Here is a 27,373-nt window from a genome sequence, read left to right as displayed (position 1 = left end):
TAACATTTTTACTTGCTTATGCGTCATATTTGGCAGAGAGTTTATTCGATAAAACAAAATATATATCATTTTTATATGTAGTAAGACCTCCTCTTAGAACTGCGAAAGTGAGCTAAATGCCTTTCTACATAGTTAGAGGTTTTGAAGTTCGTGCCAGCTAGCGAGCATTTGTACTGACCTGAAAAGATAAAAATCTGCCGAGGGCACGTCAAAAGAGTACGGTAGTAATCCTTTCCATAAATGCAACAAACCTTCTCCACTATATCCGGTGGACTATTTTCTTTCTAATTTTGCGTAGCATAGTGCGTCAACAATGTTCCTTAAATATTATTCACGTTCACTTTTCTAAAATAAATTCTTATAAACTACTTATCTCTTATCTTGTCGTATCTTAGGCTTAATTTTCAATTCGAGATTTTAATCTTAAGACTTATAAATCTTTCAATTTAATATTAAATCTAATATAATTAAATATCATCCAAAAGAGATATAAACAATCTTGAAAATTAACTGGGTAATTGTGATTGCCACATTTGGTATTTCTTCAAAACTAATTCATAAACAAATTGTTGTTAAGACAAGATGCAAAGTCAAGAAACATATCTGAATCTTCACAAATATCACAAGTTCTTATAAAATTAAAAATATTATACTATTGTCCACATAATTATTACATTTTCATCGGTTCTATAAAGGTATATTCAAAACGAAAAAATGATTAAAATATCTATCAATCTACAATGGCATTTTTGCTAATATACAGGAGTTCAAAGTTATACTGTTTTTTGCAAGTAATGTGATGGTGTCTGTAATTTTTTAATATGCGTTGTTTTTTTAGAAATGAAAGTGACCTCCAATTTTCAAGTAGTACACGACACACTGATCTTCAAGGTCATACAAGGTCACAAGGTTTTCCAAAGGAAATTCTTATAATTTTCTTATCATTCCTAATTAAACTTTTGTGCTATCATAGTAACGGACTTATGATCATTATAAAACTATGCAAAATGCACACGGAAGTATATAATTTCGTTAGAAAATATTTTGACAGCCGATGCAATGCGTAGAAATAGCTCTAACATCAAGCGGTATCTAAATAAATATTCTTGAATTCTTAACGTCTGTCAAGAGTGCTTATTTACGTAACTTTCTACTGCAACATCAAAAAATATTTTACTCCGTTTTGATCCTATCTTTTCAGACACGCAGTCAATTCAGTTAGCAACTATCCTATACCAAAAGCTGCCCTATACTAATCTAAATAATTAATGCGTATCGGACATGATTACTAGATAGGATAGGGGAAAATAGCTAATACCATTCAATTCTTACTGAATATTATACTCCAGTGTGATCCAATAAATTACTTGATAACGTTAAATGAAAAATCAGAAAAATCCTATTTCATAGAAACAGCCCACTGCGGCGGCGGAAGGTATAACGTTTAATTGCAGCCAAGTGGTGTGGACACTGGACAGTGTTAACAACAGGCTGGTTTTTATTAGGAGTAGTAGTGTCTCCGGCGTATGCTCGCGACTTATGGCAAACACTATACCGGTAAGGTCACGTGGCGGACTTCGTCCAGGATGAGACGAGAGAACGTACATAGAAGGGAGACGTCACTGACCGTGAACGCATGCGAGACTCGCGACAATTTTGTCCACGATGCGACGCCGCGCCGTGGCGAGTCCATGCATCGGCAGATGCAAGGGAAGAATGCGGACTCGGTGAACTTTGATTCGAGGAAGACACACCTCTAGCCGCTTCTTAATCAACTTTTCTCTCAAAGAAACCGGGAGGACAAGGGATCAATCACGCTCGGGTAATTGCACAGGGCTTATCCTACTCCGGAGGAAAATGCGAGCCACAAAGGAGCCACCACCACACCTGGGAATCCTGTTCCGAATGAAGCTTTTAATATACAGTCAGCCACCGTATAACATTCCTGTAACACGGTTTCCCTGTAACAGGGTTTGAGAATTGGGGAGATCCTCCGAAGCACAGCATTTTCGCTGAAAGCACAGGATTCGAGGGAGAGCTTCGCAGACGCCATATTACGAAATTGACAAAGGTTTCCGAAGAAAAAGTCAACAAACGAAGATAACAGACTTCTCGTCGAAAGTGGAGTAGAGAAATGAAGATACCGGAGAAAAGAAACTGGAGATGGATATTTCGCGACAAAGAAATGGCTTCTTCTAATGGAACAATGGGGAAGAAGACGCTTGGCGTGTATTATCTAACATTATTTTAACATTGTACTCATATATTCTATAAACACGTTTCTTTCAATTATGAAAGTATACTATACCCAGTAATCAATTTAGTCTTGATTTAGTGCAATTATACTAATTTAATATCCATAAAATTTAAACAATTATAGGGTTATGGAAATATTCTAGGTCGGAAGAGAAATGGTTAGTTTTCGAGTTAAAATAGCTCCGAGTGCAAAGGGTTAAAATTGGTGGGGAATGCTGTTTCTTTATTAGCCGAAGGGCGGTACTTAATTACCATAGTGGAGATGGTATAATACATGGAGTGATCGGGGGAAGAGAGAGGGCAACCTTATAGACAAACAGAGCGTGTTAAGAAAATAGAGGTGCATACAACTGCAGATGTTCGAAATAAGATGGTACTCAAATTGATAGAACACCCTAATTTATTAAGTTTTTACTTTCATGTAAATTCTCTTCATTACTTTCCACCTACTGTTTAGGGTAATGTAGTGGACATAGTGCGTGGGAAAGAGGGACTTTCTAGACGCAGAAATCCTATCCTTCTCAAGTGCGCACTTTGGATGTTTGTGTCGAAGGTTCGGTCATAAAAGTGACGATTGCCAGAACCCTGACTCAACCGTTGCAATGTCTTTGGCAGCGATGATTTTGAATTGTTTTGGGGAAGGTAACTTTCTCCTTGCTCTTGAGGAACGGAGAATTCCTGCCCTCGTTTTAACGGTTTTTCTTACGTTGCTAATCCTTCTATCAAAAAGGATTTTTACCACTGGTCAAGAAAGCTTGTGGCACTCGCTGAGAACGCATCGCTCTAGACTCTAGAGTTGTCAGCGCCGCGTTAGTATCTTTGTACCTTGCTAGGACTGGAGATTTGTTAACGTTTATAGTTTTAGCTTTCTCGTTATTGTTGTTGTTATTACATTTCGTTTTGTTTTGTTATTGTTTTAATAAACATATATGCTTGTCGTCTGTTAAATCGCGTGAGACATTAATCGTTACAGTATGGAAGTTGAGGAACACAAAGTACCTATTATAAATTGTAATATTGCAGGTTATATAATTATTGCAGATTATATAAACAACTGTGTTTACATTTTCATTTGGAGCAATTACTTATAAGTATATAGTTTATAAGTAATTTTATAATTAAAAAACTTTATTTTATAAGTAAATTTTTAATGATTGCAGTATTCGCCCTGAAATATTTTCAAACATTTATTATTATATATCAAATGTAGACTTTTTAAAGATTTGTATATTATGAAACGTTTGTTTTTCACAATCTTTTGAAGCGTATAGCGAACCTTTCATTAAAAGTTTCAGTCTCATAATCGATTTTGCCAAGTTCGTACTTTAGTTCCCTGCCCCTCTTAGCTATGACGTCCTATAAAAATATTATGACTCGAAGTAATACGACGTGGACGGTTCTAGTATTGTGTAAGTATAAAGTATAAAGCAAAATTCGATTATATGAATACGGATTTGAAATTCGATGCTTTGATAACTACGCCGAGAAAACAATTTTGGGAAGACTTAAGAAGACACCCAAATAAATAAATAATCTAATGTTATGTATAATATCACAAACGAGGGATAGGAGCGTAGACCAATCACCGAATGGGATTTCGTGTCAGACGATCTGAAATACCGACATCGCTAAAAACGAGTCGATTTCTTACGCCCTCTACACTGAAGAACAATTTTTGGAACTAGATCCACAGAACGATCAAATTCACTTTCAAGGAGATCCTACATTTTTAGGACACCTTATATATTTGTAGCATGATTTTCTAAAATGAAAAACATATACAACTTGACTAACGATAAAGAGGAATTCGAAACAATTCGACTTCCAGCGAAGAAATAAAGAAAAGGAGCACTTTTATCATCAATATGAAATAACAATCATATATTTTACAATGATTGCTTTAATGTTGTTCCCATTCGTAAATTATTTATTCAAACACTCCGCATCAAGTGAAGCAAGTCAAGAGTTTACGATGCAGTGCACGTAAATAGGTTGAAAATGTAAATTCTACATATTTGCTAACGATACACAGTAATATCGGATATTAAATTTCATATCGAATATTAACTTCCATGTCGGATATCAACTTTCATTTCGACTTTGCATAAACACTCTACTTAATCAACAATCAATTTAGGAATATTTGTTTGTATTACTGAATTTCTCATATTCCTTATATATCTCCATTATATTTATCCTTCCAAAGTGCAATGGTTACATACATGTTATACGATTTTTAATAGAGTCGAACATTTCTGCCAAAAATAATTCAAGCCTGCGAATACGTAGCGCAATAGTTTCATTAATATGCACTCGCATCTCGCGTCCTCTCTTTCAACAGAATCTTTTTATTTATTTCACTGATATTGACATCTTCCATGAAAAATTCAATAATTTTATAGATTTTTCAATATATAGGGTGTCCCAAACACGTTATACTTTCTTGAGATGGGTGATGCCTGACGTGATTCGAAGTACATAACTTTTTCCTTTGCGAAAATGTTCTCCGCGGTTTCGTTATGGAATTATGAGGTGTGTTAAAAAAATAACGAGAATTTTGTTGTTTTGCGGGTTGTATTAGTCCGATTCACGCAATTTTTTCTTTGTTGTGTTGGTGAACATGTCGGAAAACTGTCGGTACGTTTTATGTTTTTTAGTACGATCACGGATTGTTTGTGGCGAAACAATTTGTGGTTTTTGCTCCACGATAATGCACCAAGCATACACTGTTTTTAGATAAATAGACAGCGAATTTTATGCATTTATAACAAAAATGAGTAAATGTAATTTAAAACAGTACAAACATTCGAAGAATTTAAACGTACTATGGTTTAATTATCAACCTATTAAATATTTTAAGAAAGAATATAAATTTCCATTCCACTCCACTTTGTTGCAATAGTGGTAAAAAAATTTTATTTTGCATAAAGATCCGCGTTGTCCATAGATAAATAACACGGAAAATATTAAAATTACAATTCTAACATTTTCAGTTTATTAAATAATTATTACATCAAAATAATTTTTCCGAAGAAAGCATACACTATTTTTAGATAAATAATAAATCTGAAAATCATAATTCTCTAACATTTTCAGTTATGTATATGTGGTATATTATAGTTATACGTGAATCCAGTGTTACAATAATTGGTATCGCTACAATATCGTGTTTTTACGGCTATTTATAGAATCTTTATTTCCACGTTTGCATTTCCGGGTGTAGTTCTGGTATGTATTATAATGCACCGTAAAAATCTGCAATTACGCGTCCTGTCTACTGAATCTTTGATGACGTGTGCATCTTGCGAGAAATCGTGCACCGATAGATAAAAGACACGTTCTTCGAAGACTACGGCCAGTGTGTTCCGGAACGTCGATCGATGAGCCACGAGAATTTCTTTCGGACTGTCTCTCTCTCGGTCGCGATGATCCGATTCAGACGGAGTAATAAACAAAGCGTTACATTGTTGGGGAAAACCAGTACGACGGAATTCCTCGGGCCCGAAACTCCGATACTCCGAAAATCTGGATCGTTCCGCAAAAATCTTATCTCTACAATTTTGTGGTCGCGAATATTCAAAGTTTCAGGCAGATTCTGTGATGATGAACACCGGCGAAATCCTACTTTTCGATCAGGAAGCGTTTTAATCTCGACAGCGTCGAAAGTCCATCGGACCTTGAGCCCATACAATCCGATTGCGTTAATTTCTCTCGAAAGGAACGGGAATCAAATTTTGGAAAATAAATAGGTAAGTGTAGCAACAATGCAGAATTTTATCGGTTCCTATCGCTTCTCTTGTTGATCACGTGTGCTGGCTGCGTATTGTTCCGTCATGGTAGCGTGACAATAATTGCTGCACTATAATAATCCTTTCGAAAATCCGGGAAACAATGTTCGATGCAGCACGAGGATTCTGCACACTATAGTTGCGAGTTTCGCCGTCGAAATAGCGGGAATTATGGGTCAACGACCATTCATTCATTAAACTCACTGTCATTTTGAGATGACATTAAACATTCTTGTGAAGCTTCTATTATCGATCTCGATCGATCGCGATGACTCGAGCGACTAGTCGTCTTATCGATTTAGTAATATATAGTTGGCTAAGGTAGATTAGCTTCGTTTATTACGAAACCGCTTGTATAGTGAAAATCAGTTTTTCCATACAGGTAATACTGTGGATGTTTAGAAATATGTTACTATTTGAAAGTCAGTTATATAAGAATCTACGCTCCAAGAAGCAGGATTTTAAATAAAATATTAACTCTTTGCAACTCCTTTGTCGAGCGCGACTCGATATCAGAAAAAGAAAAATGTAAAAGAAACAGTTTTTTATATGTCTTTGCTTCTTCCTTTATTTATTTAACTTTGCATTTGGAATTATTTTAATATGAAAACTAAACATTGCTTCTGACCTAGAATATTTTCGTTGTATATGATTTTTTTCATTTTATGCATATTAAACTGATGCAAGTTCCTCGTACAATACTCGAATTTTTAGTAATTTATTTGATATATAATAATTTATTTGATATATAATAATATATAATATTAGCAAATCTCTCTCTCTCTCCTAGTCCTTGCAGTAAATTTCATATACAGGTTTTGCACTCCAAATTCACCGGTAAGAGAAAAATCCTTAAAAATTACGATATAAATAAAAAGGCGAATAATGGAGAAGAAAAGAAATTTACATGAAAGAAACTCGCGTAAATAAAGTGCCGCGTAAATCGAGAATCGCGTATGTTTGTGGCTAATAGTGATGGATTACGATTTGGCGCAGTTACTAACTTAAAAACAAGCAGAAAATTGTACCGAATCATGATATTTCTTAGAAATAAACTTAATCCTTTGCACTCCGAATTATTTTTCAATTTTCTTGCCAACAACTCACTAAATGAAGAAATGATTTCTTCATTTCTTTTTTAATGATGAGTCATTAAGAACATAATGCATTTTTCAATACAAATGAGATTATATGGACTGATTTCACCCCATTGTTCCTGATATAGATATATCCATGTTTAAATTTATTTCTTTATATGTATACAAAATCGAAATCCTTCTTCAAAATTAAATAGAGAAAGTACAACAGGTTACTACAATATTAAATTGTGAATCAATACAAAATGTCACACGTGGCAGTAAACGATCAAGCCAGCTTTACCTCAACAACCCATTTTAATCCGATGATTGAACGAATAATATCCTAGTGTAGTGGCAACGTACTAGACTTAATCCGATGATTAAGCGGCCCGTTATCAGAATATCCGTCGAAAAAAAGCATTATGCAATTAAAGCAAAATGCTTACATGTACACAGGAAATTGATATGGCGTTAGTAATAGAATTTTTTAATGCTTCCGCCAGATCCGGAAACACTTATCTATCAAACTCAGAAACGGTTGATAACACGGGCGCACGTTGGATAAAGGCGAATTGAACTCCTGGCATGAACAACTATGATGATGATTTATAACTTAATAATTAACCCTATGCACTCCGAATTATTTTTCAATTTTATTGCCAACAACTCTCTACTATTTTAAGTGTTTTATTTGAAATTTAATTCAAAGGACAGGTCCTTGACTACTACTTATTTTAAACAATATTGTTTACTAATTATATTAAATATAGCCCTCACACTTTTTTGTAATTTATATTTGTTTCTAACTAAAAAACACGTCAATTAATCCCTTGCCGTGCAATTTATTTTACGGTTTCAGTGATTAGAACTCTTTTGTAGATCGTAATTTCCTAAAAAAGGAGAAAATTGATATACATTGTATGCCTATATGTTCTCCAATAGCTCTATATTAACAAAACCAAAATACAATTTTATTTCGGTTTAAAAGAAATTATTAACATACAGTTTTATCAGAATCTGTTCAGAATCTTCATCACGAGTTCGACACGATATTGTTAGGCAAGGGGTTAAATACATAAAGGATGAATCAAATACATATATAAAAATCCGTTTTATTTACATTTTTTTTTTTGTCTGATGTCGAGTCACACCCGACAAAGGAGTGCAAAGGGTTGATAATCCTTAAATATTTCTTTATTAACAAACTCTAACTCTAAACTACTAAATAGCATAATTATTGCATGTTACAGACTTCAGAAAGGAGGATTTTCAATCAACCATCGCCACCTGCCATTTTGTTACATTACACTAATTTATCAAAAAACGCACGAAAGCGGGACGTATTTTATTATGGATACTCCCACTTGGCGAGCAGGTTAGTACTACATATCTTGATCATCGAGGGGTGTTTAATCGATACTTAACGTGAAAATAATCAGTGAAGAATTGGTTGGATCGATAGTGCTCGGAGGAGTTTCAAGGAAATATCACTGTTAATACGTTGGATCTTAACCGAGGAGTCTTCTTGATTCATATAGTTCGCATTGAACGCGTGTACCGATCAAATAAACTTTATTAAACCCGGAACAGTTCGCCATAAATCTCGAAGAAGACGTTTACGTGTACACCGGCCAAAGAATACAAACTTCGAGAGATTATGACAGACAAAAGGTGTTGCTGACGTATCGAATGCTCCAAATTTTCTCGCTGTTCGTGTTCTTCGACACGTGATGGCGAAGCCAGTAACCGACGGGCGAAGAAAGAAGAGTTGAACGTGTTAACACGGACTCATCCACGAGACGTTGTAAAAGTTTTATTGTTGATTTTGCAGGGTCTGCAAAAAGGCTGAACAATGCCTGGGAATACGGAATGGTTGTTAATGTTGCTGCACATTCTTCTCTGCGGCCTGAGCGTTTGCTATGGTTGCAAGAACGATGAAACACTGATTACTATTCCCCTTTCCGATTATGTGAGTAACAGCATGTTAATTTCTACATTTAATTAATCTCGTAAAATTAACCCTAAATTTAATTAACAAAATTAATAATAATAATAATTGTTTACATTATTAAATTTGTCGGTATCTAATCAATTACTAAACATTATGTATTGTATGACGTATTATACCGAGATAGACACATTCTTGTTATTTTTGTAAGGTAATGTAAAACATAATCAGTTTTAGTACTCCATTAATCTAATGTTAATAAAGGAAGAAGAAAAAGATCCTGTCAAAGTGTAATGACTTGAACGACTATTCATACTCTTCTTACGACAGGCCCAGGCAAATTCTTCCCCGCGCCAGAGTTGTGTCAAATTACAATTGAATTATTTCACAAATTATAATTACAATGTGATTCGATTACATTTGTTTCGTAATTCGAAATTCAGTCGCTTCATCCAATTAAATTATAATGTAATTTGTAATTCAGGTATCTTATTCAGTTAAATTACACTGTACTTCGATTTTACAATTGAAACACAATTATGAAGTACATACATATACATACATATAAGAAGCATAAGAGATGAAAAATGAAAAGCATATTATAAATTATCATTACGGGCTCTATTAAAAAAGTTATTAATGGTGCCTCTTTTACTTTCTCATGTAACTCTTAGGAATTGCAATTTTTCCAAAATCTGTTTGGCATGTCATTTGGTAAATCAATTCTTCTAATCGCTCAAAAAAAGTCAGGCCGTTTGGCCCGACTATAAAAAAGTAATACTGTTTTAACACATTACCGACCGGTGATTATTGCATAATTTTAAGAAATCTAGGGAACATGGCTAAACACTTTTTAATGGAACCTTCAATGGAAACAGCAATTTTCATTGAGAACTAACAAGTCACCAACAATATCGTCGTCTAATAGTTTCACTTAAGATTGCAATGTAAAAGAAAATTTCTATGCTTTCTTTTGGCACAACACACTGATTGAAAATCCTATTAATAGGCTTCCGGTAGGTAAAGTGTTAAAGTGCGTTCAAGTACTTTCGTGGTTCACTGTATGTCACTAGTTGTTCAAAGACGTTTGTAACTCACAGTAATCTATTTTATTGCAAAATTCCGAAAACATGATATCTATCACTCGATAAATTTTATCTACTTCTCGTGAGTTCATTTTCTGGGAATACATAATTTTTTTTCTTCACCTTTTACTATACTTTGCTACGTTGTACATTGATTGTTCATTACGTGTATCCGTATATCATTTATGAGAATATGTGAGAACTGACAATAATAATAATGATAATAACAACTGACAATGACAAATTTTTTATTTTATTTTTTATAGCAAAATGGAACTGGGATACCAGAGAAATATAAAGATTTGCCAGTTGTTGGAAAATGTTGCCCGAAGGGTCAAATTTTTAACGGTACTGCAGATAAATGCGTTGTTTCTGATGTCATCTGCAAATACAGTTTCTCCCCTCTCTTTCATACCTTTAACAATACTGGCTATGAGGTCCCGGTGATAAACCAACTGAGTTCGTTGCGATTATTGGAATCCCTTGTAAATACAACAAGTGAGTGTTGACGTGTTACATTATTTATCATTAGACTGCGGATTTTTATGCAAAATAAAAATTGTCTGCATTAATTACATGATACGGGAGCTACATAGACGTTTATTTCCTTTTCAAGTAATTTTAGTGAGTTGAAAATAATACCGTAGCATTTTTAATTTATTTAAATGATTTTACTGTTTGATCTTCTCATTTTTATTATAAATGCATAAAATTCGCAGTCTCTTTACAAAATAACCATTATTCAACCATATTTTATTAATGTGTTATATATACTGAATAAGCATAAATGTTGTAACATATTTAACAACGTTTACTCGATTTACTCTGATTTCAAAATGTAAAAATAAATCGACCAACTATAGAACTTTTCTATAGTTTTCTATAGTCTATTGCATGACTACTTCAATGCTAATTAATATTGTGTACTAAATCAAATCTAAATAAATTACAAACGTGAATTTAAAATAACTTCTCTGTTAGCATTAACAGTATTAAGTATTCGTTAAGGTAAGTACTCGTTGTATTTTTAGTGTGTGTTCCAAACTATAAATACATCACAACTAAAACACTAAACAGATTGAGTTAGTAAAAGACATGTCCGGTTACATCATAATTCATATGAAATGAAAATTACATAAACATTCACACTTTACTCATTATTTATATATTCTAATCAATTATGGTATACATATATAACAATTGAAAAAAGTAAACGATAAATCTTTAGTCCTCCAAAGATTGCGTGTACAGAAAAAAATGAGGATTTTAAACGTGATAAATAGAAAACAGGTTAATTGTTTCACAATTAAGAATTACATGAGGAAACAGGAAAGATGTTGTATTGAGTGTATGTTTTTCCGGTTAGTGTAGGCACGCGCGTTCGAACGTCACAAAATTTTCCCACCATTGAATAATTTTATTTTGATTACAGTTAAGTACTTGTTTTAGAACTGTGTTAGATCCAAACGATAAGAACATTTTATGCCGAAACGGGTTTGTGTCCGCGCCAGACGAAGAACCGACGATGTTGAAGCTCGGCGTCGATTATTGCATGGAAAACCTCACGGGAACCGGTCTGAAAATTTACATGTGTCTTCCGGATCAGACTAAAGGTACAAATTGTGTTGTATATTGTTTTATAAAAATTACAAAACTGAATTTAGATTTTTCATAAGTTTCATAATAATACGTGCTCGAATAAAGAAATTTATTGAATAATTTCTAATGGAAAGTATCTTTATAATTTCAATAATTAAAATACAGGTTATTGCACACCAAATTCACCCTTTTGAATACCTTAACAATTAATTCATATTTGATGCGATTTTCTTTACAAAAACTTACCTAAAAATACTCTATTTGTAAAAGGTTGAAATTGATTTGCAAAAGGGTGAATTTGACATGCAAAATGGTGAATTCGGAGTGCAAAACCTATATAAAGAATGTGAAAAAGGTCATTTGACCGGTCGTCGTACGGTTAGTGTTAGAATAAAATATTTTGTGACTAATTCGCGCGCATAATTTCAGATCCTTCAGTCGTGGCGGCGGATTCCCGATACACCGTTTACGCCTGCGGCTTCCTAATATCGGTGCCATTTTTAATTCTTACCATCGCCGCGTATTGCATTACTCCACAATTAAGGGACAGCTATGGAAAAGCACTGTGCTGTTACTGCGCTTGTTTAGCACTTGCTTTTTCTATGTTGGCGATAATGCAACTGGGAAGTTCGCATTTATCAGAACAGGCTTGCATCAGTATAGGTAAGAGTGCCATAAAATGAACCTTCTGATATACCATTTACCTAGCCGGCTGAATGGAATCACTTGGACGCGTTCACTTCCACTGAAATTTCTCATAAATTAACACTTAATTCTCCGTTATCGCGGTATCGTCGTATTTCGTGCGCCTTATTTCCTCATTTCCTTATTTTATCTTTTTTTTTATTAATACAATTTGAATCTCAAAGAAGAGATTATCTTGCAGTACTGTACAGGGTGTTTCATAATTATATGTCATGACCACTATATCGTGATTCTGCACCTCTGGATCTGTGGAGATCTGTTCCAGAAATGTACCGCAAAATTGGCCATAACATGGAATTTCAAGGTCTAAATTGTTTTTTTATTTCGTCACATAGTACTCATCGCAACGAACAGACGTCTCAAAGCAATGATGTGTCTCGTGTGAACCGTTCTCTTAGAAAACGACCTTGAAGTTTCGTAAACTATGATACAGTCGGGTACAATATTAAGTGGACATTCTTAAAAATCGCATAACTTATTTAAAATTGGTCCAAAGGACATGAATTTTTTTTAAAGATGTTATATATACACCGACTAGTTTGCTAGAGAATAAGTAAACAAAAATATGTTTAGATTGCAATTCGCATAGCATTTATTTTTTGACTGTATAGCGCGATCCATAGAATATTACACTTAAAGTGATGTAAGAAGTGATTCCATCGGTGGAGACGTCAGTATCATTTGGGAGCAATTAAAAAACATTTGGCTTTTTCAGCATTTGTTATCCAGTTCTCCTTTATTGCCAGTTTCTTTTGGATGAATGCGATGTTCATCGCAATGTGGTTGTCGGTACGTGGCGAAACAGTCAAGAGGATGGAGCCAGAAACGTTATTTATTTGTTACTCTTTATGGTGTTGGAGTCTCTAGATGATACATATCTACATCTCGGTGAAAGGAGATCTTGGTCCAACGATACCGATCAGCTACGTGAAGCCAAATTGCGGCAAGGAGGAAAGCCCTTTTGCAAATCAGTATCAACCATTTAGAAATAAAGTATTGTCAAGTAATTTTTTGTGAAAGAAATAAGATCAAATATAAATGAATTGTTAAGAAATTCAAAATTTTATTTATAGCAAAGATGCACATCAAATACTTATTTACAAGTAATTACCAATTCATTAACTTTGTAATGTATGGAAACTGTGTGTAGATATGTATGTTCCCATGATTATGAAAGTGGTCTAAGTGAAAATTAAAAATAAATGAGATCATCGCAGTTATTTCACATCACATTTAACCTTCCGTCGGGCGCAATATCTGGACCGCCGAGTTCGGGCACAATGTGCTTGACGGGCCCACATTCAAAAAACATGATAAACACCTAATTAAGTTTTTTTTTATTGGTTATTTTACGTCGCACTTAATCCTGTTAGGATTTTTTTCGCGACGGATCTAATTAAGTTCATTTATACAACTGTTGTTAGGGAAATAGTGCACTTGGTGCCGTCTATACTCGTAGGGCCGCCCTTTTGGGCCCTCCCCAAGGGTGGGGGTGACTGTTTTCGAGATACCTAAGAGGTACCTAAATGATCGCGCTGTGCCTCTCAGATCGGTTGCGCCCGACGGAAGGTTAAACTAAATTATTTGATAATAATTCGATGATACTTTTTACAATATTGTCAAAAATGAACCGTTAGATAGATAGTGCTTGTTATTTCAACATTAAAATTTCTCGAGACGAGAAATATATGACCTGAATATGACTGTAGAATATATTTGCAGTATAGAACAAAGCACATAACTTCACACACAAAAAATCGTGAAACTCTATTAACTGAAAATTACATTAATGGGAATCTTCACGTTTACTTCTTCTTTTACAGCAAGCAGAAAAGCTCTGATATTCTTCTACGTGCCAGTCGGATTGCTTTTTCTCGGAAACGTGATTCTCTTCGTTCTAACGTTCATTAAGCTATCGAAGTATCAGAAGATTCTCGACTTGAGGCGTTTAAAAAAGAATGAGGAATCGGTTTGTCGGGATCGAAAACTCGTCCGATGCTATACCAGGACAGCTATTGTCTATTTGATCATCTTCACTCTGATGGCTCTGAACTGGTCGATGGAACTTCTTGGATCTTTGTTCAGTAAAGACATTAGAGAGTTGTCCTTAATCAGCCTGATGAACACTCTTCAGGGTGTTATTGTGTTCTATTCCTTAGTGATACCGCAAAGGGACTTCGTTTGGCACAGGATACAACAGCTTCGTGGCAATGAAACGACGCCACCTCAAGTTGGAAACACGGAACTTTCGATGTTGAACAGTGATACCACAAACTAGGTACAAGATGTCGGTGGTGATACTGTACCTGGACAAACGATCACTCCGTAAACATGATCTCAACCCTTACCCAGTGCGTGTGATCGTCGTATAGTTACCAGAATCGCCAGACTTGTGAATTCTATCCCCGTCACGTTACGTGTTTATGTCTATCGTTCATGTGTCACAATGTCACGTGACTAATCTGTTACTGGCAGAGAGAGGGGATAATTTTTTCCCTTCAATTCGTGCTCCCCCCCCTTATCTGGCGACTCTGATAGTTGTGTTACTCTACTACCACAAATTGTGTTACAGTTCCTCCGAAGAGACATTTCAATGACTTTTCACATCAGAACCATCAACGAGGCTAATGAACTCTTTAGACTTCGTTGATCAATCACAAAAATCGAGTGAATTATTTTATAGTTAGCCATTTGTTATGTATGTACAGTAAATAACGATAATATTCGAAGCGAGAGGATACTTAAAGGAAATTAAGGATTTTGTATTAAAGGAACTATTTTTCAAAAGTGTGTTCACGCAAATGCTTTGCCACTGAAGCATTATAGCGATTCTGATAGTATGCGACGAGTAGAGTCCAACAAATCCAGTTTTTATCTTTACTACCAGTTAAAAGATAGTATAATATTCTTGAAAAAAATTTTATTAGTCTGCTGGGAACACATTGCGTAATATTGCATTAATTAATGCAACTAGTCCATAAAATCTGCATCACAAATATTTACATAATCTGTGACGTCGCTCTTGTGAAATAGTTCTTCTTATACAATCTTTGGAATTTCAAATTCCGCTTTCTATATTAAGTCGACAATGTTGCTTCTAATCAGCTGAATCAAAAATCATTTTTCCTGTTTATTTTTGATATTCCTGAAAAACAAAAATGAAATCTTAACGCTTGAAAGACACGTGGATGTTTTGGCTCATAGTCATAATTAGATTGCAAATTCTATGCGTTTGTAATACAAATGAGAAGATAAAGATTATTGAGATATTATTAAGTGCAAAATAGAGAAAGAAACATTTAAAGAAGTTGCATTATTCTCACCCGATTACATCTATTAAGACAATAAATAAATGTCTGTGTAGCTTCTGCGTCTTGTAAATAATGCAGACAATTTTTATTTTGCATAACAATCCGCAGTCCAGTCCTAATAGTTCTTCATGTCACTCCTACATGTTACAAGTCTGAAACACACCTATTTGAAATCAAAATGGAAAGTAATAATTCTATTACTCTGGTTGCAACCCAATAAGTAATATATTATTTCGTTATATTTTTATTATAAAGGCCAAAGATATAACACTCAGACTCAATATAATATGCAGCAAAGATACAATTTAGAAGAACAATTTTTTAAATTCAAGAACAATTATAAAGTAAAATGACGTTTTATTGGAAATAATATGTTTTTTTACAATAATATATTTGGTCCTCTCAAGGTTTTAAGTCCGTTACCACCCTCCCCCTCTTCCGCTCTCACTAACGCCTAATTTCAGTGGAGCCTACAGTTTATTAAGGTGGGGCACCACAGTTTAGATATCACATGAAAACCTTTTTATAATGAAAAATACGGAAATAATATGTTAAATACAATAATGCCATTTCAGAAGCGCCCAGATCAGGTTCGAAGAACTGTGACTAGAGTGGACAGTCTTCTCACATTCCACCTTTTTCCTTACCAGATGTTTATCTTTCGAACCTGATGTCAGGAATCTCGGAGTTTTGGGAATCCCAACAGGTACGAGCCGCCGGGTACGTTCAGGGTCAAGATCCTGATCTCCCCATCGACATGAAAATAATAAAAATAATAAACTCGTCAGAGAATTTGCGAACAGTGCAATCGAAACTTGAATTGATATTGCATCTACACCAGACCAGAGTCGCCAGATGGGGGAGGCAGCACAAATTAACCCTTTGCGCTCTTTGCTGAAAACCGAATTTCTCTTTCAGCCTGAAATATGTAGTTCCATATCGTATGATTTTCTTCATTTTATCGATATAAAACTGATATAATACCTCGCGTATGATACTTTCGGTAGTTTATTAAAATATTAACCCTTTAATTATTTTTCAACTTTCTTGCCAACACAACGCCCTACTATTTTAAGTGTTTCATTTGAAATTTACTTCAAAGGACAGTTCCTTGACTGCTACTTATTTTAAACAATTTTGTTTACCAAGTATTAGACTTTATGATTAGACGGATTTCATGCATTTATGACGAAAATAGGTGTAATTTAAAATAGCAAAAATATTAGAAAAATTTAAACATACTATTACATTATTCTCAACCTACTAAAAACAATAGGGAACAAAATAAATTTCTATTTCACTCCAGTTTGGTGCAATTCTGCCAAGAAATTTTTATTTTGCATAAAGATCCGCAGTCTACTAATTATATTAAATGTTACTCAAACTTTGTTGTAATTTAGATTTGTGGAACTTATATTTGTTTCTGACTACAATATAAGACAATTAAATAAATAAAGGAAGAACCAAATACATAAAAAAACCTGTTTCATTTACATTCATTTAACAAAGGGTTAAATACGTTTAGTAATTTATTGAATACATATTTAATAGTGCAACAAATATTTTGAATAATGGTGTAAGAATTATTATACATATAGTGGCGCCTCTCTTTCTCCGAGTCACCACTCGGGTGTAAAGGATTAAGAGGAAAAAGTTACCCTCTCTCTGCCAGTACCGGACATATGCACGATAGAGACGAGACGCGTCACGTGATCGGATCGCGGTGGAAGCAGGAGAAATAGCGTCGTAGAAGGGGAAAGTAGAGTGGGGACACAAGTCTTAATCTGGCGACTCTGTACCACAAAAACAACGTACTCACCGATCTGGCATTCCGTTGATACTTCCTGTTCTCTACAGGTGATCCGGTAAAATCCCCTTCTGGGACGCCCACGCGTTCGAAGACGTCATTGGATTTTCTCTGGTTCGAGTGATTCTGTTCGGCATCGGAACCTGTTGACGCCAACGCGAGCCAGTGAGCCTCCCGTAGGTACGGAGACCGTTCATTGCGTCAATGGCTAAATTTGAAATTTCGCTCCTCGAATTTCGGGAAAGTGAAAACTCTCGGAACACGATGGTTCCAGCTACCTCTCTGTAGATCATCGGTCAAGATATTAATCTTTGTAGAGACATATGAACAACTCAAGCTTGCCTTACTATTAACAGATTACCCACCGGTGATTATTGCATAATTTTGAAAAATCTATGGTACATGGCTAAATACTTTTTAATGGAACCTTCAATAGCAACAGCAATTTTCATTGCGAACTAACAAGTCACCCTCAATAACGTCATATAATATAATAGTTTCATTGAACCTCTTGCCCTACGATTTATTTTACGGTTTCAGTGATTAGAACTTTTTTTATGGAGAAAACTTATACATATCTAGACTGCGGATTTTATGCATTTATGACGAAAATGAGTAGGTGTAATGCAAAAGAGGAAAACGATTAAAAGCGTTTAACAATGCCGATATACTATTTTTAACATATAAAAATCATTAACGAGGATAATAAATTTTTACTTAGCTCCTATAGCTCTCTCTCTCTCTCTCTCTCTCTCTCTCTCTCTCTTGCAATTGATTTATAAAAATCTTATTACGCATAAAGATCCGTAGTCTACTTATATCTATTGTATGCCTATATGTTCTCCAATATCTGTACGTTAACAAAACCAAAATAGAATTTTATTTCGGTTACAGGAAATTATTAACATACATTTTTATTAAAATCTGTTCAGTATCTTCATCACGAGTCACACACGATATTGTAATTAGGCAAGGGATTAAGATTGTGATGTAAAAGAAAATCTCTATGGCTTCTTTTTACAGCACAATTATTGAAAATGCTATTAAGGTGCTGTCACGGTCACAGTATACTGAGCTCTTGAACATAAGCAATAAACATATATTTTAAATTTTCTTTAAGGGCCCAAACAAAACATTTTTAAAAAATGCCTTTCTTACTTTTGCATGTAGCCTTGTAAATTATAATTATTTGGAAAATCTTGTTTGCATATCATTTCGTAAACCAATGCTTCTAATTGATTATAAAAAAATATTTACAAAAAACTTTTTAAAAACCACGCTTATATTAAAATGCACTAAAAAGGAGAAAATCATTTTTTTAGACATTAGTCACTATAAATAAAAGCGTGGAGCGCTAAACTATATTGACGTAATCTTCGTGGGCGCTCCACGCTTTTATTTGTAGTCACTAATGTCTAAAAAAATTATTTTCTCCTGTTTAGTGCAATTTAATATAAGCGTGGTTTTTAAAAAGTTTTTTTACATATTTTTTTATTATCTATCTTTTAGTCTTTTTTAAATGGAGCGCAAGATATAGTAATACTGGTATGAACTAGTAAGATATACATATACAGGGTGTCCCAAATGTGGTGTACTTAATTGAAATGGGAGGTTCCTGAGACCATTCTAAGAGACATTTTCCTTTGCACCAATGTCAACTGCGGCTTTGTTTAGGAGTTATTAACGAAAAACACGGACCAATCAGAGCGCGCCCTGGGCGGCCGCGCCACACCGCGCCGACAAGCGAGTGTCGGTGGTACGCCGTGACATCGCAACGAACAAAAGTTTCTCGATTATGTGAATGCTCTCCGATTTCAATGAGCTTTGGATATGTGGTCAAGATCATTATTCTGAACAACATTTCTCTTTAGACTTTTTGGCGATCGGCTTTAGTTTACGAGATTATCGCGAGAAACTTTACTTGTAAATCCATGGGATCGATGTACTACTAGCTCCTATCCGATTTCAATGAGCTTTGGATATGTGGTCAAGACCATTATTCTGAATAACATTTCTCTTTAGACTATTTGGCGGTTGGCTTTAGTTTACGAGATTATCGTAAAAAAAGAGAAGAAGCACAGAAACTGATTGTATTAAAAACTCACGTATTCAGCCGTAAATCCATTTGCTGCTTCGAAATGTGTGTCTTGAAATTTTTCCACACTCACAATCACTGTTCACATTTGTCAACACATAGTTATGCACTAATAGTAATTGCCATATCCCTTGTACTGCTGCACAAATCACAACAATCAGGTAATGCAATCACTAGACCGCGGATTTCATGTATTTGTAGCAAACATGAGTAGTTGCATTTTAATACAGTAGAGAGATTAAAATAATTTCAAAACACCAATGTATTATTTTCAACTTCTTAAAATGATCACAGTGAGAATCAAATATCTGTCTGGCTCCTGTCCCTTGTAATAGCGGCAGCCAACATTAATGTTGCATAAAGATCCGTAGTCTAGTGATTAGTTTAAATATTACTATCAAAAACACAGCTAATAGCAACCGTTAGCTTTGAATTGACAAGTCTTTGGAGATGTTCTCCTACCGCGGCTCGAACGACACTGATTTTCCGCAAGATTTTTCTAAAGAATTTAGGGAGGGCATTTAGAGTGTCGAAATTCGAAATGCACGCTGTAGCACGAGAACGACGGGACGGTTGGACGAAAAACAGGATACGAGAAGGACCGCTGGCAATCACATGTTTAGTTTCTCCTGTAGATTGGTACGCAGAGTCGGTGGGTAACCGTTCGAAAACGTCGTCTGTCCTTCTTTTAGAAAGTTTCTTAAGGAAGGTATAGGACAATAGGGATGCTACGCTGACCTGACATTTTTACCCCTTGCTGGGTAAAAGGACGGATGACGTTTTCGAACAGTTACCCATCGACTCTGCGTACCAACCTGCAGGAAAAACTAAACATGTGTTTGCCACAAAGCTTACAGCGGTCCTTCTCGCATTCTGTTTTTCGTACAACCGTCCCGTCGTTCTCGTGCTACAGCGTGCACATTTCGAATTTCGACACTCTAAATGCCCTTCCTAAATTCTTTAGAAAAATCTTGCGGAAAATCAGTGTCGTTCGAGCCGCGATAGAGAGAACATCTCCAAAGACTTGTCAATTCAAAGCTAACGGTTGCTATTAGCTGTGTTTTTGATAGTAATATTTAAACTAATCACTAGACTACGGATCTTTATGCAACATTAATGTTGGCTGCCGCTATTACAAGGGACAGGAGCCAGACAGATATTTGATTCTCACTGTGATCATTTTAAGAAGTTGAAAATAATACTATGGTGTTTTGAAATTATTTTAATCTCTCTACTGTCTTAAAATGCACCTACTCATGTTTGCTGCAAATGCATGAAATCCGCAGTCTAGTGATTGCATTACCTGATTGTTGTGATTTGTGCAGCAGTACAAGGGATATGGCAATTACTATTAGTGCATAACTATGTGTTGACAAATGTGAACAGTGATTGTGAGTGTGGAAAAATTTCAAGGCATCTGTGTGAAATAAACATACGAATTATTTATCGATTCGAAAGTGAAAGTGAAATTCTGGATCGTCGACTTGACCGCATCCCTTAGGCCTTTTACCACCGGCTGTGCAGTTCGTCGACCTGGCCGTACGTCCCTTAGCTTTCGGTACTGTCGTATACCTGAAGACATCTGTGCAGTTCGTCACCGAGTGACCCAGTGACACACATTTCGAAGCAGCAAATGGATTTACGGCTGAATAAGTGAGGTTTTAATACAATCAGTTTCTGCTTTTTCCCTCGTTCGGGTAAAGTTGCCGTAAGTCGGGTAAAGAGATCCACCCATATGAATTGACAAGTAAAGTTCTTCCGACCGACAAAAACTGTAAAGGGTAATGTTGTTCAGAATCATGGTCTTGACAACATATCCAAGGCTCATCGAAATCGGAGAGGAGATAGTTCAGATAGTACATCGATCGATTTACAATTACAAGTTACTTATCGCGTAAACTAAAGCCGGCCGACAAAAACTGTAAAGGGAAATGTTGTTCAGAATCATGGTCTTGACAACATATCCAAAGCTCATCCAAATCGGGGAAGATTCACATAATCTCGAGAAACTCTTGTTCGTTACGGCATCGCGGCGTTACACCGCGCTCGTCTCCCGGCGCGCCGGGCTGAACGTGCCATCGCGCGTCTAGGGCGCGCTCTGATTGGTCCGTGTTTTTCGTTAATAACTCCTAAACAAAGCCGCAGTTGACATTGGTGCAAAGGAAAATGTCTCTTAGAATGGTCTCAGGAACCTCCCATTTCAATTAAGTACACCACATTTGGGACACCCTGTATAGAAACGCAAGATATGGAAATACGACGATGAAGAGACGACGTCTCTTGATGGAGTTCGAAATTGAAGTGAATGAACGGAACACACCACACTGACCGAGCTCTTTCGATGCGAAATGGGTCAGTGGAGTGAGGATGAGACGGAGCGGGCACTCGTAGTGGAGTAGGGAGCGCTGACGGGCGGAGTGGGGATCGCTGAACGCGATTACGTACTACCGAGCGTCGCGCGGCGAGGTGTGACGGTTAATATAAACATTTTTTTTCTCCTAGACGCGCAGTTTTTGGTTTAAATTTGTTTTTTAGTATTGCATTGTCATCCAGTTCTGAGCTATGTTTAAAGTTTCAAGTCTCTAGCTCATGGGGAAGTGGTTTAAAATTCGATTACAAGATTTTACGCATACAACAACGACAACTCGGCAAGCTGATATAAGCGTGGTAATAAAAACAGGTCGTTTGGTACAATTATAAAAGAGTTATTCTATTTTAAAGGGCGTACGAATACTTTTTACACTCACTGTATGTATACGATAGAAATACGGTGTTTCCACCCACTTATTCCCACACTTACAGGTACACTGAACAATTACGTATATTGTGACGTACGCGTGACATCTATCTGTGTCAAGTGCTCGTACATCTCTGACACGTGTTTACACTGAACTACATATTTCTCGTCTCTGATCCTTCTAGGGCTCTATCACTTCGTGTTCGATTGGTAAAAACGAATAAGGAGTTAATGTCACGTTACAGCGCTCGCGAAGCGTCCGTTCGTAACTTTATCACCGCAAGGAGTTATTCAGTTTCATTCTGAGCGTGGTGACATTGACGTCATACAGTGTTTACACGGCCACTGTCCTGCAAGTTGCTTGGGAATTTCACAGTGTTATGCGACGCTCATAGTCTACGACGCGACCGACGACGGTCGAATGATAACTGTCAAAGTCGAGCAGTATTCGGCCGATCACGTTCTTGAAGCTACACACGCATTACTGCTTGTATCAGTGGTTTTTCAAAGAATTTTCCCATCAGTAATTGTTTCTTCATTAGATTCCTATTAACCATACCGCCATTCATAAACCAGCTAACTTTGATTGTATCGAGGAAAATTAAAGTTGTTGTTGAGGTAGGATTTGATGGAGCAATCTCGACTCTTCTTGATGGACAGCTTTAAGTATGATTATACTTAATCGGCAGCAACCGGAGTCCAAAAGTAAATAACAAATTAAAAGAATGCACCATTTACTATGATATGCAGCGTTACATTCATCGTAGCAACACATGTAGTCGATCAAGAAAAATTTAAGGAATTGTTGTTTGAAAAGGTACTTTGGAAAGGTAAATGTTTGATATTAATGTGAAACGAAATTTTTGTCGACTGTTATTACTTTTGTGTTAGACATTACTATTTTCCTATTAAAAATTATAAAAATACTTCCAGAAGGATTTGTTAAATGTACTCTTTCATTTGTGTACATAATTATAAATGAAATAATAATAAAATCTGACTGAACGTCGTTTTGTAATTTTTATAAACTATTGCAAATCAGCCTTCTACATATTTGCCTCTGTACGATTTGACACATTCGAAAGGGGGGGGGGGGTGAATGCCAGACTTCAAACTATAAACAAAAATTATAAAAATACTTTGAGATGGATTTGTTTAATATACTCTTTCATTTGTGTACATAATTATAAATGAAATAATAATAAAATCTGACTGAACGTCGTTTTGTAATTTTTATAAACTATTACAAATCAGCCTTCTACATATTTGCCTCTGTATAATTTGACACATTCGAAAAGGTAAATGCCAGACTTTAAACTTTAAACAAGCAATGTTCTAATGTATTGGAATAACAGCTTTACTGTTCGTAGGTTTCCGACCCGATTATGTCGGTGGTGTATTTATAGATGCGGTAAAATCAATAATGTTAAATCGGTACGAATGAACGATAAATCATTCTCGATTTTAGCTACTGCATCATAACGAAGCGATCCGTATTAGCATTTGTCAAAATAGATCGCGGCTGTTTTTAAACTTCTAGACAGCTTGGACGGTGATCTCGAAGATAATAATTTCTGTGCTCGCGGTACTCTCTAAATTTATCTTGGATGATTAATCTTTGGTGTAACGTAAACTACGAAAATCACGCCCAGATCGAGTTACGTGCTTAACCTGGAATGTTTAGGCGATAGATGTAATTAATACTGTGGACGATCGAAATACGTATAGAACGCAGTTTCATCAAGACTAAACAACTTCTTCCAACGTTATTAGATATTACAGAGAATTTACATTTTCTTAGTTCTCGGACTATCAACATTTGCAGATACACCTAGAAAAGTTATAACTAGACTGCGGATTTTATGCATTTATGACAAAAATGGTTACGTACAATTTATAACAGTGGAAATATTAAAAAATTTCGCGCTGATTCCGAATCTGCCCTTAATTTTTCTCCTAGACGCACAGTTTTTGAGATATTGAATTGTTCTTTACAACATAAGATTCTGCAGACTTTCCCGAATACAGCGATATACAATATACATAGAATATGATTGCTTAAACATGTATAAGCAATCATCAAAGACGGAGAGACACCAATTTGCACCAATTTTTGAGTATATTTTTCAGTTTATCTTGAAGAATAAGGGTCCAGCGGCAAATCGAACTATACCACGCAATAGAGCAGACTTTTACCTTGAGAAACCACCCTTTCAAGTTTGCAACGTCGACGTTTTTTTCGAACCAGAAAGCAAAATATCTTCGCCCGACATGAGTTGCTGCCAGTGGCGCTTCACCACCAGAACGGTCGTTCGACGGGATACGGAGCGGCCATTTGTGTAGTAATTTGCGCGTAGGATGCATTGATCGTTGCGTTGGCCATCGTTGGATTTATTGAACTTGATGTACTTGAACTTTGGGCACTATTGATACAAGTGCCTCTGCCGGCAGAGACACAAGTACAAACACAGTGAGAGAAGAAACACTTACAAGGCAGGGACCCCAAGTGTCCGACTTCGATTTTGATAATTTTTTGTGAGACGATAGTATGTGGATCTCTAATTATGTATGCAAAATATTAGGTGTAGTTACTCAATAGTTTTAAAGATATAAACAATTGAACTTCAAAACAATTGAGCTGTAAATCATGGTATATCAACAAGGTATGAAACTTTAATTGTTTATATCTTCAAAACTATTGAGTAACTACACCTAATATTTTGCATACATAATTAGGGATCCATATACCATCGTCTCACAAAAAATTATCAAAATCGAAGTCGGACGCTTGGGGTCCTTCCCTTGTTAGATGATAAAGATCCGATAGTGCCGTCGCATACACGCGAGCACGATATTGTAAATACGTCCGACCTCGGTGATGGCTCCCGCCAATCTGCACAGGTTAATCGAATTGTCTTTCCCCTCCAAACTGTTTTTCGTTGAAGCAACTCTTTTAAGTCATAACTCTATCGAACAACGACTTGATGAAATTTCGAAGCGTTTTGATGGCTGGAAACCCGTCATTTTAGCGGAAGCTTCGACGCTAAACTTCGTTTACGTTGTTACTTTTGCATAGGTACGAACGGTTCCATTAAACTGAACGAGAAACAAAAACAAAATGTATGTGTATAGGTATATTTCACTGTTCGACAACGAATTTTACCGTCAATTTGTCCCGATCTCCGCACCGAACACCCCCAATTTTTGAGAACGGAATTACCGTAGCGATCCTGGTTTCCAAGATATTGTTATATTGTCAAAGACCAGTCACTAGGTTTTTTTTAATCACGGTACGTAGCGATGTTCGACCAGATACGGCGCGGCGCGGCGAATGACCGTTCTAGTGGTGAGCGTCACTGTCGGCAACTCATGTCGGGTAAAGATATTTTGTTTTCTGATTCGAAGGAAACGTCGACGTTGCAAACCTGAAAGGGTGGTTTCTCAAGATAAAAGTCTACTCTATCGCGTGGTATAGTTCGATTTTCCGCTGGATCCTTATTTTTCGAAATAAATTGAAAAATATCCTCAAAAATTGGTGCAAAAGTGGTGTCTCTCCGTCTTTAATGATTGCTTAAACATGTTTAAACAATCATAATGTGTTAATATTGGATATCACTGTATTCGGGAAAGTCTGCAGAATCTTATACTGTAAAGAACAATTCAATATCTTTTATCATAACATCACAATATTTATTTAAAGTTGAAAGATATGTCTTGTTTTCAAACTCATCAGAAACTGTGCGAAAAACTCTATAAAAACTCTATAAGAATCGCATAGTGAGAATCGAAACGTCAAAAAAATGTCGAAATTTGTTGAACCGTGTAATTAAAAGAAGAATGAAATTTTTATTTGGCTCCTGTCTCTTGCAATCAATGCAAACATTTTTTATTTTGCATAAAGATTCGCAGTATAGTTATAACTAAACTCCGGATGATTATGCAATTTTCAATTTTTGTAGACGAATTTTAAGAAAGTCTTTGCAGATTTCAAAAAAAAATTGGACTGAATTCTGTCGAATTTAATATTCCACCCTTTTTCGAAAATTTTCAGAAACCATAAAGATTGAAGAGGTTAGTAAGAGTTACAACATAAATTCAATGTATTGCAGAAGTTCTTTTTGATTGCCATTTCTCCTGTTACTCGATTTGACCCACATTTGAATCATTACGTTTGTCATATTTTAATTACATTATTATAGGGTGGTCTCCAAAAATGTAATACTTCTTTGATCAGGATGGTCCCTGAGAGGTAACTTGAAGTAATGTTGTACTTTTGGTCTTTGGACAACTCGTACACATAATTACCAGACAGCGAATCTTTACCCAAAATAAAAATTTTCTACCTGAATTGCAACAAACTGGAATGCAATTTTATTTTGTTCTTTAATATGTTTAAAAGAATATAATATTATTTTTAAGTTCTCCTAATGTTTTACTGTTTTCAATTACACCTACTCATTATTGTCACAAATACATAAAGTCCGCTGTCTTCTAATTACAGAGTCGCTTCTATATCGGGATGTAGGATGTTCCATATTCCATACTGCTCCATATTATCTGCATTTGACCTAGTAGAAAGTGATTCAACGGATCGCAAATAAGGATATTGCACAGCCGATGCTGAAGTCTGTCTCTATTTCTGCTTCTGTTCGAATTAGAGGCGAGCTTTTGTTTGCATTCCCGGTTGCAACCCCCGGGGATCTGCAAGCTGCCAATATCGCGTAAATCACGGAATAAGATACGTGCAGTAGTTTCTTCATCGCGTCGATCGTGCTGAACCACGAGTTCGCAGAAACAGCTGGTGAATCTTACGATTCGCCGAAAGGTATTTGTATCAGACTTGAAGACTTGACTTCCTTTCGTCACGCGTTACTATATTAACGGTTTAACTCACACCTACGTCATATCAGCGTCGATAATAGAAAAATTTCTTCGATGTTACGTCACACCACCGGTATCAGTT

At 35.7% G+C, this 27,373-nt stretch overlaps 2 protein-coding genes and 1 long non-coding RNA gene across 7 annotated transcripts; 2 read left to right on the top strand and 1 right to left on the bottom strand.

Annotated features, from left to right (window-relative positions):
• The first annotated feature begins 5,504 nt into the window (after positions 1-5,504).
• On the top strand, positions 5,505-13,327 carry LOC143221827 (G-protein coupled receptor Mth2-like). 2 transcript variants are annotated; one of them, XM_076447421.1, is made up of 6 exons: positions 5,505-6,005; positions 8,374-9,092; positions 10,423-10,654; positions 11,606-11,769; positions 12,185-12,418; positions 13,176-13,327. In XM_076447421.1, the coding sequence occupies exons 4-6, from the start codon at positions 11,682-11,684 to the stop codon at positions 13,325-13,327; spliced, it is 474 nt and encodes a 157-aa protein (XP_076303536.1). In that variant the 5' UTR covers positions 5,505-6,005; positions 8,374-9,092; positions 10,423-10,654; positions 11,606-11,681. The 2 variants fall into 2 exon arrangements, with proteins under 2 accessions (XP_076303536.1, XP_076303544.1); XM_076447429.1 differs by having other exon boundaries at positions 11,589-11,769.
• LOC143221839 (uncharacterized) lies at positions 12,907-25,481 on the bottom strand. 3 transcript variants are annotated; one of them, XR_013011865.1, is made up of 6 exons: positions 22,421-24,580; positions 17,591-17,860; positions 16,419-16,511; positions 15,784-15,923; positions 14,837-15,605; positions 12,907-14,766 (listed from the first exon to the last, which is right to left on the bottom strand). It is a non-coding gene; the product is annotated as an uncharacterized LOC143221839 (long non-coding RNA). The 3 variants fall into 3 exon arrangements; XR_013011866.1 differs by lacking the exon at positions 14,837-15,605; XR_013011863.1 differs by lacking the exons at positions 12,907-14,766; positions 22,421-24,580 and adding an exon at positions 24,607-25,481 and having other exon boundaries at positions 15,366-15,605.
• On the top strand, positions 13,328-15,767 carry LOC143221812 (putative G-protein coupled receptor Mth-like 2). Of its 2 annotated transcripts, XM_076447384.1 has the most exons (3): positions 13,328-13,463; positions 13,534-13,563; positions 14,284-15,767. In XM_076447384.1, the coding sequence occupies exons 1-3, from the start codon at positions 13,328-13,330 to the stop codon at positions 14,736-14,738; spliced, it is 621 nt and encodes a 206-aa protein (XP_076303499.1). In that variant the 3' UTR covers positions 14,739-15,767. The 2 variants fall into 2 exon arrangements, with proteins under 2 accessions (XP_076303499.1, XP_076303508.1); XM_076447393.1 differs by lacking the exon at positions 13,534-13,563.
• Positions 25,482-27,373: the final 1,892 nt, after the last annotated feature.

Source organism: Lasioglossum baleicum, chromosome 1, assembly GCF_051020765.1.
Source record: "Lasioglossum baleicum chromosome 1, iyLasBale1, whole genome shotgun sequence".
Classification (NCBI taxonomy): domain Eukaryota; kingdom Metazoa; phylum Arthropoda; class Insecta; order Hymenoptera; family Halictidae; genus Lasioglossum; species Lasioglossum baleicum.
Note: the sequence above shows the minus strand (reverse complement) of the source record. Positions and strands in the feature narration are given on the sequence as shown.

Coding starts and splice junctions, on each gene's coding strand:
- LOC143221827 (XM_076447421.1), top strand. CDS start 11,682: ATGTTGAAGCTCGGCGTCGATTATTGCATGGAAAACCTCACGGGAACC. Junction 11,770..12,184: donor TCTTCCGGATCAGACTAAAG/GTACAAATTGTG, acceptor GCATAATTTCAG/ATCCTTCAGTCGTGGCGGCG. Junction 12,419..13,175: donor ACAGGCTTGCATCAGTATAG/GTAAGAGTGCCA, acceptor TGGCTTTTTCAG/CATTTGTTATCCAGTTCTCC.
- LOC143221812 (XM_076447384.1), top strand. CDS start 13,328: ATGATACATATCTACATCTCGGTGAAAGGAGATCTTGGTCCAACGATA. Junction 13,464..13,533: donor TAGAAATAAAGTATTGTCAA/GTAATTTTTTGT, acceptor TTTTATTTATAG/CAAAGATGCACATCAAATAC. Junction 13,564..14,283: donor CATCAAATACTTATTTACAA/GTAATTACCAAT, acceptor CTTCTTTTACAG/CAAGCAGAAAAGCTCTGATA.